This window comes from Gopherus flavomarginatus, chromosome 2 (genome assembly GCF_025201925.1).
Source record: "Gopherus flavomarginatus isolate rGopFla2 chromosome 2, rGopFla2.mat.asm, whole genome shotgun sequence".
NCBI lineage: Eukaryota > Metazoa > Chordata > Testudines > Testudinidae > Gopherus > Gopherus flavomarginatus.
In genome coordinates this window covers 114,555,682-114,575,180 of record NC_066618.1, presented here as the reverse complement: position 1 = coordinate 114,575,180, position 19,499 = coordinate 114,555,682, and the positions used below count along the sequence as shown (strand labels likewise).

The 19,499-nt window shown below is 39.9% G+C and overlaps 1 protein-coding gene across 3 annotated transcripts in view; it reads left to right on the top strand.

Annotated features, from left to right (window-relative positions):
• PTPN3 (protein tyrosine phosphatase non-receptor type 3) overlaps positions 1 to 19,499 on the top strand; it is a 330,496-nt gene that overhangs the window by 214,676 nt on the left and 96,321 nt on the right. For all 3 annotated transcript variants that reach the window (XM_050937681.1, XM_050937682.1, XM_050937680.1), the window contains exon 14: positions 323 to 499. In XM_050937681.1, the coding sequence (XP_050793638.1) occupies positions 323 to 499 (177 nt within the window). The remainder of the gene's footprint in view (positions 1 to 322; positions 500 to 19,499) is intronic.

Genomic DNA, 19,499 nt, shown 5'->3' with positions numbered 1-19,499 from the left:
TTGAATATGCCTTCAGGGGAGGTCATGAAATCCCCATTATTGGAGGTTCTGAAGAAGAGATTAGACAAACACCAGTCATGGATGGTCCAGCTTTACTTTGTCCTGTCTCAGCACAGGGTGCTAGACTTAATGACATCTCAAGGTCCCTTCCAGCCCTATACATCTGTCATTTCAACCAATTCTGTCACTGAAGTAAAACTTACTGTGTCCTGTAATTTAGATCTCAGGGCATGCATTGCAATAGAATGGAATTAGTCACTTTTGAAAGAGCTTTACGAAGGATTCTGTCTCAACCAACTTGTGTTCATATGTTTCCTGTAAGGAGGAGTCCTAGACTACGTCATGAGATTCGTAAACCACGACACTCATCTGTAGACAACCTTACAAATGAGATTGCCTATATTACAGAAACAGAGGATGTTTTTTATACATATAAGGGTTCTCCAACATCAAAGGACAGTGATTCAGAGTTCTCCCAGAACCGCAGTCCACGGAGGAGGTAAGGATCTCTGTAAACAGCAAGTCAATTGTTTTGACTTCAGATCTTACACATCTTTAATAGAGCAACAATATTACACTGAATTAAACTAATTTTGTATTTAAGTCTCTCAGAATTAAAGATTATGCAAAAAATGGGGACACCATAATATTTCATATACAAAGCAACAGGTATTTCAAAATATAACTAAAATGAGTGTTCTCTGGAAAATTGGAGAAGATATAATAAACTTACCAGCCATTGCCTGCCTTAGGCACTGGCCAGACAAAAGATCTAGAAAAATACATTTTCTAACTTGAAATGCAGTTTCTTTCTCTGTGACGCTAAGTAAGATGGCTTCTGGTGAGCAGGATTACTCCTGATCATATGCGCCACGTCACTTGGAGCATTGAGGTTTCCAATCTTAAATGCAGTATATTCTCAATTTTAAAACACGGCAAGAATTTTTGCCAACAAAGTTTGAGCCTAACCCTTGTCAGGTTTTGAGAGCGATTGCTGAGCCTGTGGCCACCACCCAGCAGTTCACCTGAACCAGAAGAGAAGGGGGCTTGTGAAGCTCTACCTCACAAAGGGCCTACCCATGAAGCTCCTGATTGGGGGAGATGTCCAGTCCAACCCATTGGCTGTGACGCAGTACTTAAACCAGAAAGAGGCACAGGAATTTGTCTGAGTAATTAAATGAATCTCTAACTGGCTGCTGCTATGGATCCTGCTAACTTGCCTGATTCCTGAGCCCTGTCTTTCTGTTCCTGCCCTCCTAATCCCAGACCTGCCCTGTCTGTCCTGGTACTTGCTTTCCTGCCTGACCCTCCGATCCCTGCTTCTACACTGTACTCTGATGCTGACTCCAGATTCAACCCCTAGCTTGGCTTCTGGTACTGGCTCTGGCTCTCAGCTTGGCTCTTGACTCTGATTCTAGTTCCTGACTCTAACTATTAGGTTTGACCGCCCATGCCCCAGTCCCTACAGGTTCACAGATAAAATTTAAACTGTAACAAAAGTGGACATGCAGTGCTTTTGCTGTTCTTAGTGTCCTGTTTCCCACAGTTTTCAAAACTGAGCCCCATTCAGGAAAATGACACCAGTATTCTCCCTCATAACTTGGCAATATGATAGTAAAGGTCTGCACATCGTAATTTATATATTTTTAAGCCATGTTGGGTGTTCACCGTATAATTTGAGAAACTGTGGTAATAGAAGGTGTTAAAAAACACATATCACTGTAATTATCATATACAGATTTACTGTAAGTCAACTAAATCATGTAGTTCTAGTTGTAAACCCTGGGATTTAAGTATGCTGTCTCTCTTTTTGAAGATGGCAGAATTTTTACAGTAAGGTCACAAAAATTATTACCTGTAAAATAGGAAAAAACACAAAATTTAAGGCGTTACTTGCTTAGAATATATGACCATATACATTTGACTAAGAACACTGCCTGCTTGCCAATCTCACTCACAAAAGTGGGACTGAATACCAGCAAATTTAAGTTGAATATTGGCTGTACATGCAATAAGCATCATAGTACATACAAATATGCAATGTCACTTTTTTTGTGTAAATAATCATAAATAGGAAGCCTTGTCCTCCCACAGTAAAAGTGTGAAAAAGAAGTGACAGACAAATTATGCCCTTTCAGCAGTCTTTCATATCTAAGTTCCTTTAAAAAGAGTTTCTGAGAACATTTAGTAATTCAGGAAATTTTCATATTAGATCATGATTTTAACCTGAGCAATATATATCTAATGTCTTTTGATTTTTGTTTTTACATTAATATGCAGGTGTGGTCATGCTGCTAATATTAATTGCATGTCTTCAAATAAAGATACACTAACTTTAAAGTTATGCTTTCTGACCACTTCACATTACAACAGTAATTTTGTTTTTGGCCTTTTTTAATTGTAGAGGTTGGGAAGTGATTAGCAACTGAGTAAAAGGGATTATGGAGAAGGGATAAGATAGTTAATGGAAGCAGAGGTGGCAGTACCTGAGCTGACAGAGGGAAGATGGAGAGTGGAAAGAGAAGTGATGGAGGAGAACTAGGCAAGTGCAGCAGAAGACTGACAGTAGATTAATAGGTGGTGGGAAGTAGCCACTCTCTGACAGAAGCATACAATGGCCAGCAGGATGGGTTATGTCTTGATAGGTCTCTTCTCCATTTTGCCTGTTGCTGTTTTTCTCTGCTCATTTTGCTTTTTTTACTCCAGTATTGTCTCTTTCCTTCCTGTTTACTACTTTTGTACTGGCTGGTCGTCTTGATAAATGCTATGAGAACAATTTATTTTTGTGTTATTTCTCACACACTGAGAACAGAGTTGCAAGTTTCACTGAGAATACCACAATTTTTTTTTTAAATGTGACTTTTGCTGATGAATGGAGCAGAACACCAAATTGAGGTTGTATCCTAGCAATTTTGTTTTGATTCTGATAAACATGCAGGATGAGATCACCATTAGTTCACAAAATCAGATGTGTGTAAGTTTATACACATCTCCAGCATTTCCTGGGTGTGGTACAGATATGTTTAAACTATGGTCCCAGGAGGCCCAACTGAGAGTGCAGATTCTTTGATTTGAACAGAATTATACCGTGTGTATGTAGGGGTGAAAACAATGAGCTATTGACACAGAGAATGAATATGTCTGATAGCTCTTGTGAAATGAATGGTCATGGATTTTTTTCCCATCTATTAACATTTGAGGTGGATAGTATAGTAACCATAAGGATACTACTTCTCCATAATTAAGATTGTAACCAGTTTATTGTAGCTGACTACCCCCCCTATAAACTCTGACATCCCAGCCTCTCCCCCCTCCACCCGCGCTCACACACACACAGGTATCAAACCTCTGGCAAAATTAGGGAAAGTTTGAGGCTGCTGAACATAGGGAAGAGGAAGATCCTCTCGTGCTATCTCTTTCCCCATCTAGAAATACAAAAAACCCCACAACTTTGAACATAGTTTTGGTCTGAACATTGCTAGATTTACTCTGAAAGCAACATAGAATGTTTCTGTAAGGTTTGGAGGAAATTCATCATATAGTTTGTTTCATATAATATAGAAAATAAATTTAACTGATTTATAAAATAAACCCTGATTTAGGGTTGTCAAGCGTTGGGATTTCGACCAGAACGCCCAGTCGAAAAGGGACCCTGGCGGCACTGGTCAGCACCACTCACCAGGCAATTAAAAGTCTGGCCGACGGTGCAGAGGGACTAAGGCAGGCTCTACACAGTTCCCGGAAGCAATGGCATGTCCCCCCTCTGGCTCCTACACATAGGGACAGCTGGGGTCTCTGCACACTGCCCCTTTCCCAAACACCGGTTCCGCAGCTCCCATTGGTCAGGAACCACAGTCAATGGAAGATACGGAGGCTGCGCCTGCGGATGGGGCAGTGCGCAGAGCTGCCTGGCCACACTTCCACATAGGAGCCGGAGGGAGGGACATGCCGCTGCTTGAGATAAGCTCTGCCCAGAGCCTGTACCCCTGACCCCCAACCCCCTGTCCCAGCCTTGATCCCCCTCCTGCCCCCTGAACCCCTTGATCCCAGCCTGGAGCCCCATACTGTGCCCCAAACTCCTCATACCCAGCCTTGCCCCAGCCCTGATCCACACCCCACCTTCCGAATCCCTTGATCCCAGCACAGAGCCCCCTCCTGCACCCTAAACCCCTCATCCCTGGAGCCCTCACCTTCCCTAGGCCCCAACCCCCTCCCCTGATCCATTCCCCACCCTCTGAACCCTTTGGTCCCAGTCCAGAGCACACTCCTACACCCAAAATCCCTCATCCCCAGCCCCATCCCGGAGCCCTCACCCACACACACACACCCCCCAACCCTCTGCCTCAGCCCAGAGCCTCCTCCTGCACCCCAAATCCCTCATCCTCAGCCCTCCAACCCCCTGTCCCAGCTTGGGGCCCACACCCCTAGTCCAGAGCTCGTACCCCTTCCATACCCCAACCCCCTGCCTCAGCCTGGAGTCCCCTCCTGCATCTCAAACCCTTCATTCCTAGCCCCACCACAGCCGGAGCCCTTACACCCTCCCTCATCCCAATCCACTGCCTCAGCCTGGAGCCCCACTCCTCATTTCTAGCCCCACCCTGCACCCCAACCCTTTGAGCCAGCCCGGTGAAAATGAGCGACTGAGTGAGGTGGAGAGAGCAAGCAACAGAGGGAGGGGGAATGGAATGAGCAGAGGCAGGGCCTTAGAGAAGAGGTGGGGCCTCAAAGGAGGGGAAGGGCAAGGGTGTTCGGTTTTCTGCAAGTAGAAAGTTGGCAACCCTACTTAATTTGAAAATTTGACTTTTGCTTTATATTTTCTTTCTAATTCAAAACAGGCCTGTTACTGTCCTTTTAAATTACCATATAGTTAGATCTCCTTGAAAATTTGAGTGCCAGTTCTGTTTGTTTAAATAAAAATGTTATAACTAATTCAAATTATTAATTACTTTTATATAGAACTGTTTTGAAACCTACTCTTGATGCTCCTGTGTATATTTTGGTATTAAATGGCAGATATTGTGTGCATGTGTGTGAGCAAACAGATTGCCCTCTTAATGGTTGCAAGTTTTAAAGTTCATAGTGTTAGAGTGGCAGCTAAGTCTTTCCTTTTGCTCCTTTTGCTTTATTTCTAATCCTTGGTCTGCTGGTGTGTGGTTTATTGTGGCGGACCTCTTCAGGGTAAGGTTTATTTTGATCCTTTGTAACAACAGAAAGAAAAGAAAGAGAAAAAGTACTCTCCATGCTTTCACACATGAAGATGAATTGACAGTAACATGTTCTGATAATATTGAAACAGATACTCTTGTGAGAATTTTCAGATTGAGATGTAAAAATAGCCATTTTTTCAATAGATGTTCATGACCAAGTCTGGTAAATTATTTGAAATTTCAATCTGAAAAATAGACAAGATTCTTGATGATTGAGGTTGATGGGAGTGGGGAAGTAAATCTGATGAAGAATATATTAAACATAAATATTAAATTTAAAAAAGAAATGTATTAAATTAAGAATATATAAAATGACAGCCCTTGTTTCCAACAAATTGTTTCAACAACTAAAGTGAAGATAGTGAACTGATATTTTCTCAAGTATTTTATTTGACCCTATACAAATTACATAGAGGGATGGCATATTGATTGTAGCTGGTCCATTTTTCCTGAGAGAGTCTTCCAAATACCAGTTTAAAGTTGCTAACTAATAGCCATTTTTAGCTTAACAAGCATCACTCACTCATTTTAATTGTATAATCTGAACTCTTCATCTATTCATTTAAAAAAAACTATCTTTATTTTCAAAAGAAACATTGAAAGATGTAAAGCAGGATTAATCAAACACAGGAGACTGCCATTAGTTACTATTCTGCCTTTGAGTGCCTCATTTTACACAATGAAAGTGATAAAAGAATACTCAGTTTAACTGATATTACAAGAACATTTTTATTTTTTCTTTATTTTCATTTATAATTTAGCAAAAAAATTAAAAAGCATGTAGTTAAAGCCCTTAGGACCTTTGACTTATATTTAAATATACAATCATAAAACACTTTGCAGTGTGCAGTCACACCATAACAAACTGACTAATCCATTTGAGCATTGCTGTTTTTTATAAAGTTAAGATGGTATCATTTAAAGATTACAAAGTAGCAGTTTTGAAATCCCCTGTCTTTTATTTCTCCCTTGAGCATTTAAAAAGGAAAAGAGAGAATACTGACTACCTTTCATTCCTTTTATTTATACATGCCAGCGTGTATCTCACTCATCCTGATCTAGAGAAGTCATCATTAGAAATGAGGGAGTAGAGGGCTCTCTGTTTCCATTCAGTCCTCAACTTTTCTTCTGAGGCCGCCAAAACTTGTGCCAATTTGATGCAAGCCATGATAGTGGGGGGTTTTAATGTGGAAACATTTGTTGATGTGGAAAGAAAGGGACCATTGCTACCAAACTGCTGGCAGATGGTGACGTCTTTTCATTGTTGGACTCTTGACTTTGCCTAAACTTTACAGTCTGTGTTCCAGTCACTGAGTTAAAGTTCTGCTGCTCGCTCTTTGTAAACTGTGAATTAAGTAGGACGTTTGCACTAGTTTAGTTATAACTTGAACCAAATGCAGAGGAACTTCCATCAACTGCTTATTTGAAGATGCTTCATCCTTCGTTAAATGTATTTCTACTTCAGTTATGCATTCCTTAATTTCTCTCTCTCTCTGTATATAGCTATTATGTGTGTATAAATTGGTATGAACTGGCTTATTCATTGGAATAAGAGTGCAGCATTTGACATGCAGTGTGCTCATTCATCTGACACATTTCTCCTTTCACCATGTATTTGATCACTTCCCCTCTTAAACTTTTGAAAAAAAGTTCTACGTTAGTCCCAGACCACTAGCCTACAACTTGTGAAACCAGTATGACTCGGCTGTTTAGGAGTTTGTGGGAGTTATTTTGAGAGGGGATTGCTGGGGGAATTTAAACTTACAATGGAAACTATGTTGCAACATTAACTAGAGTGGCTTGCAGTGCTTTATTATTACTAATATAAGTGGTGTCCTCATTACCACTAAGTAAAAAGACTTTATTAGCTGTTAAAAGAAAACAGTTTGAACTAAAAATGTATGTGTTAGAGATATTATTGGGTTATGTTCTGTGTTGCTTAAGAAGGGAACAGTTGTTCTGTAAAATTCTGTTCCTGACCAGATCACATCATCCACTCCATCATGCTAGCCAAAGTGCAAGAGCCTCTGAAAAATATCAGAGCCATAACATGTGAAATGTATCTATGCCCCCCTCCATGTGGGAGAGAGCCAGTGAAGAACAGCTATGCCCACTGCTAATGGAAATTGTTAATGCCTTCTTCAGAGAAACATGCCTGGCAAACTCCTTTGAAAACACAGTAGTCCACCCAGTCTTCAGCCATTTAATCTGATGACCTCTTCAACTACCATCCAATGTCAAACTTTCCATTCCTTGGCAAAATAATTGAGAAAGTGGTAACCACCAAGCTCCAGCAATATGTGACATCAGCAGACATCCTGGATGCTTTTCAATTTGGGTTAAGACTAGGCACAGCACACAGAATAGCTCTAGTGGTACTAAAAGGCTACCCTTTTTATGACCAGAGAGACAAACAAGATTTCCATGCACATACTACTGGACCTATCTGAAAATTTTTCATAGGTTAATAGTATCTTGTGGTCTACTATGTACTGACATAGAAGGAATAGATGGCATAGTACTAAAAGTGGCTTCAGTTGTTTCTCAACAGGAGAATTCTGAGAGTAGTCATGGATTAACTGCTGCTGCTCTTCCAAGGCCCTTCCACAGGGATCCGTGCTATACTCCCTTCTCTTCAGTATATACAGCGGGGGAGAGAGTGAGATGCCCTGGGAACAGCTGCCAACAATATGCAGATGACACTCAACTACTTTCACAACTGCTGCAACCACTACTAAGATCCCAGAATGTCTGTGAGGACAAAGAGCAACTTGCTCAAGCTGAACCCAGGCAAAACCAAAGTAGTAATGGCTTGAAGGGGCAAAAGCTTTCAAGATCTAGACTAGGCATTGTTTCCACCTTCCATTCAGGGGATACAGCCCCATTTTTCAAAATGGTAGAAAGCTTCAGAGTCCTGTGTGTCTCCTCACTAAACCTGCAAATAATCCTGTGGCACCTTATAGACTAACAGACGTTTTGGAGCATGAGCTTTCGTGGGTGAATACCCACTTCCTCACATGCATCTGAGGAAGTGGGTATTCACCCACGAAAGCTCATGCTCCAAAACGTCTGTTAGTCTATAAGGTGCCACAGGATTATTTGCTGCTTTTACAGATCCAGACTAACACGGCTACCCCTCTGATACTTGTCACTAAACCTGGGTGATCAGGTGGCCTCAGTGTCTTGAAAGTGCCTTTCAATTCTAGCTTCCCAGAAAAAATGTTCCCCTTTCTTTTAGGGTAATCTGTACTACCTACTAAATCAGTGGGTAGTGTTCAGTGTATCGGGGATCGATTTATTGTGTCTCATCTAGATGTGATAAATTGATCCCCGAATCGATGCCTGTACTCCACCTCAGCAGGAGGAGTAAGCAGAGTCGACAGGGGAGCTGCGGTGGTTGACTCGCCTCTGTGAGAATGGCCAGGTAAGTCGAACTAAGATACTTCAACTTCAGCTACGTAGCTGAAGTTATGTATCTTAGTTCGAAACCCCTCCTCCCTCAGACCTAAGACAAGAACCTGGCCACGCACTTGTTATCTGCAGAGTGGATTAGTGTACTTCACTGTAACTAAAGCTGAATGTGAAGACAGTTATCAGAAGGGTAGCTGTGTTAGTCTGGATCTGTAAAAAGCAACAAAGAGTCCTGTGACACCTTAAAGACTAACAGATGTATTGGAGCATAAGTTTTCATGGGTGAATACCCACTTCATCAGACACATCGCTTTTGTGAAGACAATGTGCAAACTCCAACTAATACAGAATGTGGCTACCTGTCTCCTCCATATCCTAGGCTGTTGTGAATGTACGAGGCCCATAAATTCCTCCAGTAGCTCCCAGTTGGTTTTGGGTGCCTAGATAAAGCCTCAGTCTTCATCATCAAAGCAGTTGAGCTCCAGCTCCATTCAGTGTGTAAAGTGCCAAGATAGTTGTGCTTCTCTGAAGCAAAGGTAGATAAAGCCAAAACACAAACCCTAGTTTCCTCTTTACCACAGAGTGGCTCTTTGGGATCTTAATGATGAATATTAGATTTTTATAAACTAACTTTTGATTGCAAGTGCATGAGCTCACAATGGTTCCAAGCCTTATTATTTTCTTCATGATTCATTTTCCCTCTTGCTGTGTTTAATGGTTTGAGGAAATCTGTTCCATTTGAGTTTTTTTTCTCAAATGTGATACTCACAGTTGATTTAGAAATACTTAATGCCTTGATTTAATTAGATACAAAATAGCCTGGATTTTCTGTAATATGATGGTTTCCAACTTCTCTACATGAAATTCAGAATAGGTGGATACCATCATACCAGTATCTCAGTGCAAAATGTTTTATGTGGAAGAGATCAGTTATATTTCTAAAAGAGTTAGTATTGGAGATAAAGGCCGAAAGTATTATTCATTGTTTATTATAGAGCTGTATTTTCTCTGAAATATAAAGTTGATGATTTCAGTGAAGTGTTTTGTGCTTGCAAATTGTATCTGAGGTGTATGAGGCGTTAATTTATACATTTACATAGAGGGGGAGAGAGAGAGAGAAATGCAAGTAGCCTAGAAGCTGTGTTGCAGATGGCAATTCTTTCTTGGACTAGAACACATGTAAAATATTATTTGGGTTACCCATTTTGTGTGTTAGAAAAAAAAATTACTCTACTCTAGCGTTAAGATTTTATAAATGAAGATTTTTTTTCAAGGAAAAGAAAGGCTTGCATGTGTTCAGGCTAGAGCCCCTCAGGCATAAACGCATGGAAGTGGAAATTCTTCATGAAGTGTCAAATTCTCCTGAACCTCTCTTCTGCTTCATCCCAATGATCTTGAGGAGGTTTGTACAATATTTTAGAACACATTTAAAGAATACAAAAGGACTTATAAATTGTTTAGTAAATTTTGTTTTTATGAGTAGCTTTTAAATAAAATTGACTTTCGCCTAGTTTGGACTTTGTTCAAAAAGGGTCTTCCACTGAAATCTTCCAGTCTCCCTAGAATATTTCCTCTTCTCTTGTCCCATAGATGTCTGAAGAGAGCAAAAGCACTAGCTTTTTGATAGAACATTCACTTTTTTGCATCCTTAAAGTTTGCATCTGAACTTACTCATATTGCTGCAATATCCTTTCAAATGGATACAGTGAAACTGAAATAAAGCATATTAGCAGGATATTTCTTCTAACCTAATTAAAAGTGAAATGATTAGTTTAAAGTTAAATAATCTTAATTTGACCTGAAATTAGTAACCCAGTTAGAAAAATGGGGTGGTTTATACCAAGCTGAGAGTGGGTGGGGCAAATTGTGTCTCGTCTGTCTGACAAATACTGAACTGGTATGGTGTGAATTTAGCTCCCTTCTTTTAAGGGATGACATTTCATGCCTATCACAATCTCAACAAAGGCAGGAAAGATGAATGCCCTAAAATATATTTCCAAAGTAAGAGTCAGCTACATGTCCGCGTTTCAATATTTTCTTTAATCGTAATATTGCTTTCCTCACACCACCCAGGAATTCTGCTAACCTGATACTAGAAAATTATTTTCTTAAAACAAATTCCATGTAAATATTTAGAAACTTCTTATTCACTTTTATTAATGAAATCTGTGAGATACTGATGTAACGTAATACGTAATTATTACATTATTACATTATTATGGAACAATACCTCAGTACATGTTCATGGAAATAACTCTGATTTTTTGGTAATGGAACTTCAGCTTTTTTTTTAATTTAAATAATAGAGAAAAATAGGAGCAGGAACAGATTTGTACTGAGGGTGTAATTTTAGCTTTGGTGGCCTGAATCTTCATTTTTAAGACATTAAAAGTAAAATTCTAACTATTGTGGCTCACCCAGTCAATCTAAATATGCAAAAAATTAGAATCAGCTGTCTAGAAAATAATAAATGAAACTAGTATTTAAACAGGATTGAGTTTATTTACATTCTCTTCAGTGAAGTTCCCATGTGAAAATAACATTTCTGAGGATTCTGGTGGCAGCTGTCTTGCCAAAAAATGACAGTTTTGAGAAATGGTTTTCTCAAATTGTCATTTTTTGGCAAGACAGCTTCCACCAGAATCCTCAGAAATGTCATTTTTTTTTACTTTATTTATTTTTTAAGTGCATCTTTTCTTCAGGAGTTCAACACTGCAAAGGTGTGCAGAGTGTGAGGTTCTTTCAAGATGAGAATCTGATAAATCACACTTCTAATAGGATACGTTAGAATCCCAAAATATTATCTCCGTAGGAAAAGCTGGTTTAATAAAAAGCTGCATACGTAATGCCAACAGGCCACCTGGCACCAACCCGTCTTGACCATCTGCAATCCTGATAGGTTGTATCATGAACTGGGAAAGCTTACTCTCTGTGGACAATATTTCCCCTTTCAGTACTACGAATGAAAACTACCACCAGTCATTTATTGGGGAGGAAAAATACAGTGGAATTCCTTCCACACTGTTAACCCCTAGTGCTACACTCATTGTTCTGAGTTTTTCAAATTAGGCTGCATTTTTTTATGCTTAAATTCAGAGAACCATAATATTTCGTGGGCATATTAGGCCTGTCTAATTCCCAGACTTGACTGAGGCCACGCCTAGGCAGTGAGGCATTCATGTAACCTCATATATCTGTCCAAGTCTCCATGTGAAGCCAGACTGATGCAATATTCGCAGTAAAGGTGGCGGTACCTCAGTTCCTGATCTTTGTGGGTTTGGGAGCACCAATCTTCTCCTCCCACTACCCACACATACACACATATATCATCATTAATGGTATCTCCATTTGATGGAAAATCCTCACTCATATAGCCAGGACCAGTGTCCCAGGTTGTAATCATGTGAAAAACTGAAAACATACCAGTTATACCTTGTGCCCGTGCCATTGCTTCAGAGTCTAAAGGCACCTGTGCCTTACCACCAGCATAATTCTTTTGAAGTCCAAAGGTACTTGCACCTCCTCAGTAGCTAGGAATGCTTGCACCTCTCTGAACCTGACATGCAACAAACAACCCACTATGTACAAAATGACAATTGTATCATCAGTGTCATCCTTTCCCTAGAGGGAAAAAAAGCGAGCAGAGATTTTGCAGCAGCGGAGTGTGGATCAAAAGAGGGGTGCCTCCACCAGCTGCTGTTACCTTATGGATGGAAATCTGTTGCCTAGCCAAACCCAGTGCTTAAAAAATAAGCAGCTGGTTTAATAGACAGCCAGTGTAAAACAAACAAAAAGGAAATACTTCTTCACACAATGCAGTCAATCTGCAGAACTTCTTTCCAGAGGATGTTGTGAAGGCCTAAAAAGAACTTGATAAGTTCATGGAGGATAGGTCCATTAATGGCTATTATCCAGGACGGTCAGGGATGCAACCCCGTGCTCTTGAGTGTCCGTAACCTCTGTTTTCCAGAAGATAGAGTGGATGTTGGGATAGATCACTCAATTTTCTGTTCTTTTCATTCCCTCCAAAGTACCTGACATTGTCCACTGTCAGAAGACAGGATACTGGGTTAGATGGACCATTGGTCTGACCCAATATGACCGTTTTCAGATTTCTTCTGTAAGAAAGATCTAGGAGTTAACCAATGGCTATCTTCCTAACAAATGAGGGCCATCATTGGCTACCGACTGCCATGCCCTATCCAGGGGAGTGACTCTGGCCCCCTGCCACAATATGAGCTGGCTATGAAAGGTCAGTTCTCTAACACACATGATAAAGAAAATTCCTTTACGAGGCTAGCTCGTCATTTTCAAATTAGGCTCTTGAACTTAAAGGATAACGTGTATTAGTTTTAAGGTTACTGATAATTTTCCCAAGTTTCAATCAGTCTGTTAACTGATAGCACCTTATATCCGCTGCTATAAACTTTAAAACCTCATTCAAGGACTTGATCATGTGAGAAGGTGGGGCAGGACATTATAGATATGCTGCTTTTTGGGGGGGCGGGCATCTTTACATGCACAAGCTGTCCTCTTATTCTTCTTTCCTATGGAGTTGTCAAACGAGTTCTCTCTTTTTGGCATAATACTTCAGCTGTTAGTTTGGATTCTGGTTTTTAGTGTTACGATTATTATGGTTCTTTTTTCCCGATGTGTTGCTTAACTGTTTGTTTCTTCATTGTAAGTTTATTGGTTTTTGTTAGTACTGTACCATAGATGTGCATGTTGCTTTAGGCAAAGAAGTTCCTTTAATAAAATTCAGAGAAGTAATTATACCATATCTTCCTAACTTTCAAAGGTTGTAGAATGTGGTGAAATGCCTTCAGTTTGCAAAACAAAATGTATTATGAAAAGGAAGATTTTCTATTGTTTTCCTAATTAATTCTTTTTTATAAACTGTATTGTTTAAGATCCTAAAGTGGTCTTACAAACATGTCTATCTTTCCTGCTTCTGTTCCCCATTTAGCAATCCTTTTTTCCTGAGTTAATAACAGAAGCCAACATGACTTCCTGTTTACTTGTAACAGTTCATTAGTGTGATCTCTCAATAAGGATGTAGAGATCATTACAACTATAGCTGTAGCTACAGAACAGCCATGGGAGGTTACTCTGTTCATCATATACCAAAATGGTAGCAAGTGATGTGGTTAATTTCTTAGCAATGCACTGCTAATCTTTGGAGGACATTTCCCCACTTGAATTTTAGCAATTTTAAGGTATTGTAACTGACTTTCTCTTGTGGGGTTAAACAAGGTGTTAGTGTCCTTTGAGCATGTCTGTCTCAAAGTGCCACTTAATGTGAAAGGTGGTGTATTTTGATTTTTTGAGCAGTCTCTAACACAGGGGTGGGCAAACTTTTTGGGCCGAGGGCCACAATTGTATGCAGGGCCAGGGCACGGAGTTGGGGTGTGTGAGGGAGTGTGAGGTGTGGGGGGGGTGTGGTGTGCAGGAAGGGGCTCAGGGCAAGGGATTGGGGCAGAGGAGGGATGCAGGATGTATGAGGGGGTTGGGATGCACAGGGGTGCATGGTGCAGCAGGGGGCTCAGGGCAGGGGTTGAGGGGGCTCAGTGCAAGAGAGGTGCAGGGTGTATAAGGGGGCTCAGGGCAGGGAGTTGGATTCAGGAGGGGTGCAAGGTGCAGTCAGGGGGCTTATGGCAGGGAGTTGGGGAGTGCGGTACAGGAGGGGTTTGGGCTCCAGCCTGGCGCCGCTTACCTAAAGTGGCTCTGGGGTGGCAGCGCCACGCACCAGGGCCAGAGCAGGCCCCCTGCATGCCTGCCCTGTCCCCAGCCCCATGCCACTCCCAGAAGCGCTGCGGCCCCTGGGGAAGGTGAGCAGAGGGTTCTGCGTGCTCTGCCCTTGCTGCGCCTCCAGGTACCTCCCCTGAAACTCCAGTTGACCGAGGTTTCCTGTTCCCAGCCAATGAGAGCTGCAGGGGCAGTGCCTGGAGGCAAGGGCAATGCTCAGGGGCCATAAGGATGTGGTGCTGCAGCGCTGTGGGCTGCATCCAAAGCCCTGAGGGGCCATAGTTTGCCCACCACTGCTCTAACGGCAATACAAAGAATTATTATGTAATGATTACAAGATAAAAGGGTCTAAATTCCCTCTGATATTTAACTTGTAGCTGAGAACTGCTCTTGACATGGCCACAAAAGCAGCATGTTTCTTAATCAAGCATACATTGAATTGGCTTAAAAAATTTAATGTTTAAAACCATAATTGAAGTAGCCACATTTGTTAACGTTTAGTCTCATGTGCTTGAAAAAAATGCCAAATGCTCTACTTCATCCCACCTGCAAGGTATATTGTGAAACAGAGGTTTACTATTTGTAAGTAGGAATTACAAAAAACTTCTTTGATCCAATCGTTTACTGAAGCTGTAAAAAACAGAAAAATAATAATAAGAGATATCCTAGAGCTGGAAGGAACCTTGAAAGGTCATTGAGTCCAGCCCCCTGCCTTCACTAGCAGGACCAAGTACTGATTTTTGCCCCAGATCCCTAAGTGGCTCCCTCAAGGATTGAACTTACAACCCTGGGTTTACCAGGCCAATGCTCAAACCACTGAGCTATCCCTTCAGCCACAGCCACAGATTCTTCTTGTTTTTAGAGACTTTACTGTGACCCCCTTTACATTTTATAAAGGTTGGCTTAGTTATTTTTTTTTATTTAGTTTTGGTGAATATGGGAAATGGGAGCAAAAATCCGCTTATAGGCAAATTCTCATACTTTTTTTCTTTTACTAATATCTGTGAAAATTGGACACAGTCTACATCCTGGTTCCTGTGTATGGGCATAACTTCTTGATCATGCTGTGCTGTGGCATTTATGGCCCTCTTTTCCGTCCATTTCTAAAGTGAACAGTGTATAGCTGAAGTGATTTGCTGCTGCTTTCTGCAGAGAATTGAATGTTATAAATGAAGTATGTTACTATAGGTCAGTGTTATGAAAATGAATGCATTTTTTCATGGTTTTTATTGTCTGTATATTTTTTGTGCTAACTAAAGGTAAAGAGTGATTGGTTTTTAGGAACCCTCATGAAATTTGCATGTCTGTTTGCTTTCACTCTCAGGGATGTCTGATGAGATCATCTGTAAACCCAGAGCAGAGTTTGGAGCTCTGGGAAAGGGTATGTGTAGGGTATTGGGGAAGCTGAGGGGGGTCAGCATCAATGCCGGGGTCTTGATGCAGCTGGGCCCACAAGATCTCATTTCTGTAAAGCACTAACAGAGAGAGAGTCTGTGCCTAGGAAGTATGCCAGAGAGGCCAAGACAAAAGAGAATCTGCGCAGAAAGCTTAAGAGCGCGTGGGCCAACGGTGGTGGGAGACACATGCAGCGCCTGGTTGAGTGTCCCACAGAGGAAACTTCCCAAGGGAGTGTGACAATTTTTATTAAATTATATTATAAATATGAATTGTTAAGGTAAGTTATAACACAAACTTACAAAATCAGAGAAATTCAAAGTTAAGGCTGACTCCATCCTTTTTTAGATTTCTTTTAACTAACAATAGCAATTAAAGTGTAGTTTTTCTCAGCACACCCATTATAAAGTAATAGACACAGCCTCCTGCAATGACTATTCATGAATTTAAAACAACACCAATGCAGTTCCTATTTTCTGGTCAGATTTTAACAGCTCTCACATGGTGTCAGATATTTAGTAGAATACGAGGTTTCCCCATCATCTAACATGATAAGCAGTAAAAACTGCAGCTTCTGGGGGATGGGAGGTTTTTATTGGTAGTATTTTAATTATTTTCAAGTGCAAAATGTGCTGGATGTTTCACAAAAACAAATAAAGACTGGCCCTGTCCCAAAGAATTTTGGGCCCTGATCTGAAAAGCTGAAGTCAGTGGGGCTCTGAACAGATGCAAACATCAACCTGCTCAGAGAAGCTGCAAGAATTGGCTCCTAATGATGGACACCTAATGAGCAAATAACGAACAAAAGCAGACAAGGGGGAAAGGACAGCAAGGCTTACAATAGCAATGCAGTATTTCATAATTATTCAGTAAAGGCATGTACACATCTTGATAGTCCTTTAAGCTCTTTTGTATGTTTACTCTTTATTACTTTTTAGTTTTGAGCGGCACACTTACTAAAGTACAGTTAACTATTTATCTTAAACTTTTCAAAATTGCAAAATAATATTATGATGTCTTTATCCTAGCTGAAGGTCTAGAATATCCAGAAGTCCTTCCAGATCTCCCATCTCCTTGCCACCCATCTCTGATTTAAGGCCTGATTTGCAAACATTCAGAGGCATTGTGCTTACTATCAGGAGGAATGCATGTGATTTCAATGTGACTACTTTAGGTTCGTTGGCATCTGCAGGGCAAGGCCCTTAGTGATGTGCTTCTGTGAGGACAGTGAAAATACACTCTCTCTTAAAAGCTAAGGAAGTTCAAGCTTTACTCAAAGCAATACTTTCTTATTACTGCGTCTTTAAATGGAACATTCCAGACCAAATTCTGCCATTTTGTTTTTAAATGACATTAGTTATATGTCCATAAAGTTTTAGTTTTGTTAATAATAGTTCAATGACTGTAATATTGGTAAATAATTTTTATAACAGATGTCCTTTAAAAGAAAACCTCTTTTAGAGATATTAGCTGAAAGATTCATTCTGTTCCTTTTGGGTAAATAATTGAGCATGATTTGGATTTTTTAAATACATAAACTCTGAACATAATTTTTTCCCTTTAAACTGTAGTTGAATGGATCAAAGATTCTTAATTCAAATCTTATGTAGCTTCATATTAAATGCAGAATTTAATTACATTGAGTATCATGTTAAATTCAAAATGTAATGTATTTAAAGGGTTTTTTTTAGAAATGAGCATAAAACCAGGGGTCACACATAAATTGTGTAGCTGTTGTTCATTGTGATGTTTTCGTAAACTGGGTGTAGTTAGAACAGTTTCCAAGCTTTCGTCTGTTTAGTCAAGACATTATTTTTAATCCATTTTTTTCTTAGATGATGATTAATGGTCTTATTAAGTAATACTAAATGGGGAGGGAAATTATGATTGAGAATATTTAAATTTAACCAAATTTGTTATATTTGGTAGTATGTTGAGAAATAATTCAAAATAAAAATTGACTATATCAGTGCTTGTTTGAAAAAACAAAAAAGCACACAGCCTTATAAAGCAATACGTATTCCTAATTAAAGTATATTCAGAGACTGGTATTCAATGTATGGAGAACTACTAAGTGACTGTACCATAGATTCCTATGTAATATGGTACTTCAGAACTCCATCTGGGGTGACAGTTCATTCTTGGAGCAGAGTTGGACTGCTGCTGCACTTCAGAAAAAAGAGAATGTATATCAGGCTTTCTGTCAGTAAAATAATAATTTGGTATTTTAAAAACAAGTGTATTACAACATAAATTTATTAAAGCAGGTGACTACACTGACCTTCAATAAGAAGTAGGACTGTCAATTAATGGCAGTTAACTCATGCGATTAACTCAAAAAAAGGAATTGTGATTAAAAAAAATTAATCAGGATTAATCACACTGTTAATCACACTGTTAAACAATAGAATACCAATTTAAATTTATTAAATATTTTGGATGTTTTTCTACATTTTCAAATATGTTGATTTCAATTACAACACAGAATACAAAGTGGACAGTACTCACTTTATTTTTATTAAAATAATTTGCACTGTAAAAATGATAAACAAAGACAGTATTTTTCAATTCACCTCATACAAGTACTGTAGTGCAGTCTCTTTATTGTGACAGTGCAACTTACAAATGTAGATTTTTTTGTTACATAACTGCACTCCTAAAACAAAACAACGTAAATTTTTAGCGCCTACAGGTCCACTTAGTCCTACTTCTTGTTCAGCCAATCACTAAGACAAACAAGTTTGTTTACATTTACAGGGCATAATGCTGCCCGCTTCTTGATTACTTCACCTGAAGTGACAACAGGTGTTTGCATGGCATGGTTGCAGCTGATGTTGCAAGATATTTACATGCTATATGTGCTAATGATTCATATGTCCTTTCATGCTTCGACCACCCTTCCAGAGGACATGCATCCATGTCCATGAGGGGTTCTGCTCAATAACAGTCCAAAGCACTGTGGACCAATGCATGTACGTAACGATCCAAAGCAGTGCAGACTGACAATTGTTCATTTTCATGATCTGAGTCAGATGCTACCAGCAGAAGGTTGATTTTCTGTTTTGGTGCTTCAGTTTTATAGCTTCTTCTTGAGAGTGTTGCTCTATAAGACTTCTGAAGGCATGCTCCACACCTCATCTCTCTCAGATTTTGGAAGGCACTTCAATCTTGGGTAGAGCACTGTAGCTATCTTTAGAACTCTCACATTGGTACCTTCTTTGCATTTTGTCAAATCTGCTGTGAAAGTGTTCTTGAAACGAACAACATGTGCTGGGTCATCATCCGAGATTGCTATAACACAAAATATATGTCATTATATACCTCAAATAATCATAGCAGTGAAGCCGAGGCAGTAGGGGTGATAACATGGGCTGTCCAACCTCACTGGGACCCTGGGTATGTATTCGAGCAGTTAGCCCATGCTGCTGTGGCTTCATTGCTGTTGCTGTTTGAGTTAGCTGGATCAAAGTATAGCATAGGTCAGGTATGTCTATGTGTGGTGCAGAGGTAAGGTGGGTGAGGTAATATCTTCTATTGGCCCAATAAAGGATACAACCTCACCCATCTTATTTCTCTAAAATCCTAGGACTAACACAGCTACAACAACACAGCAAGCCGCATGTGTTGCAGTCACACCTCTGAATGCGGTGCAGCCATACCTTTAAGATGAATAATAAAATGAATAATAACTTGGAGCCATATATCATTTATAGAACTAATGTGCTCATTAAAGTTGTTTTT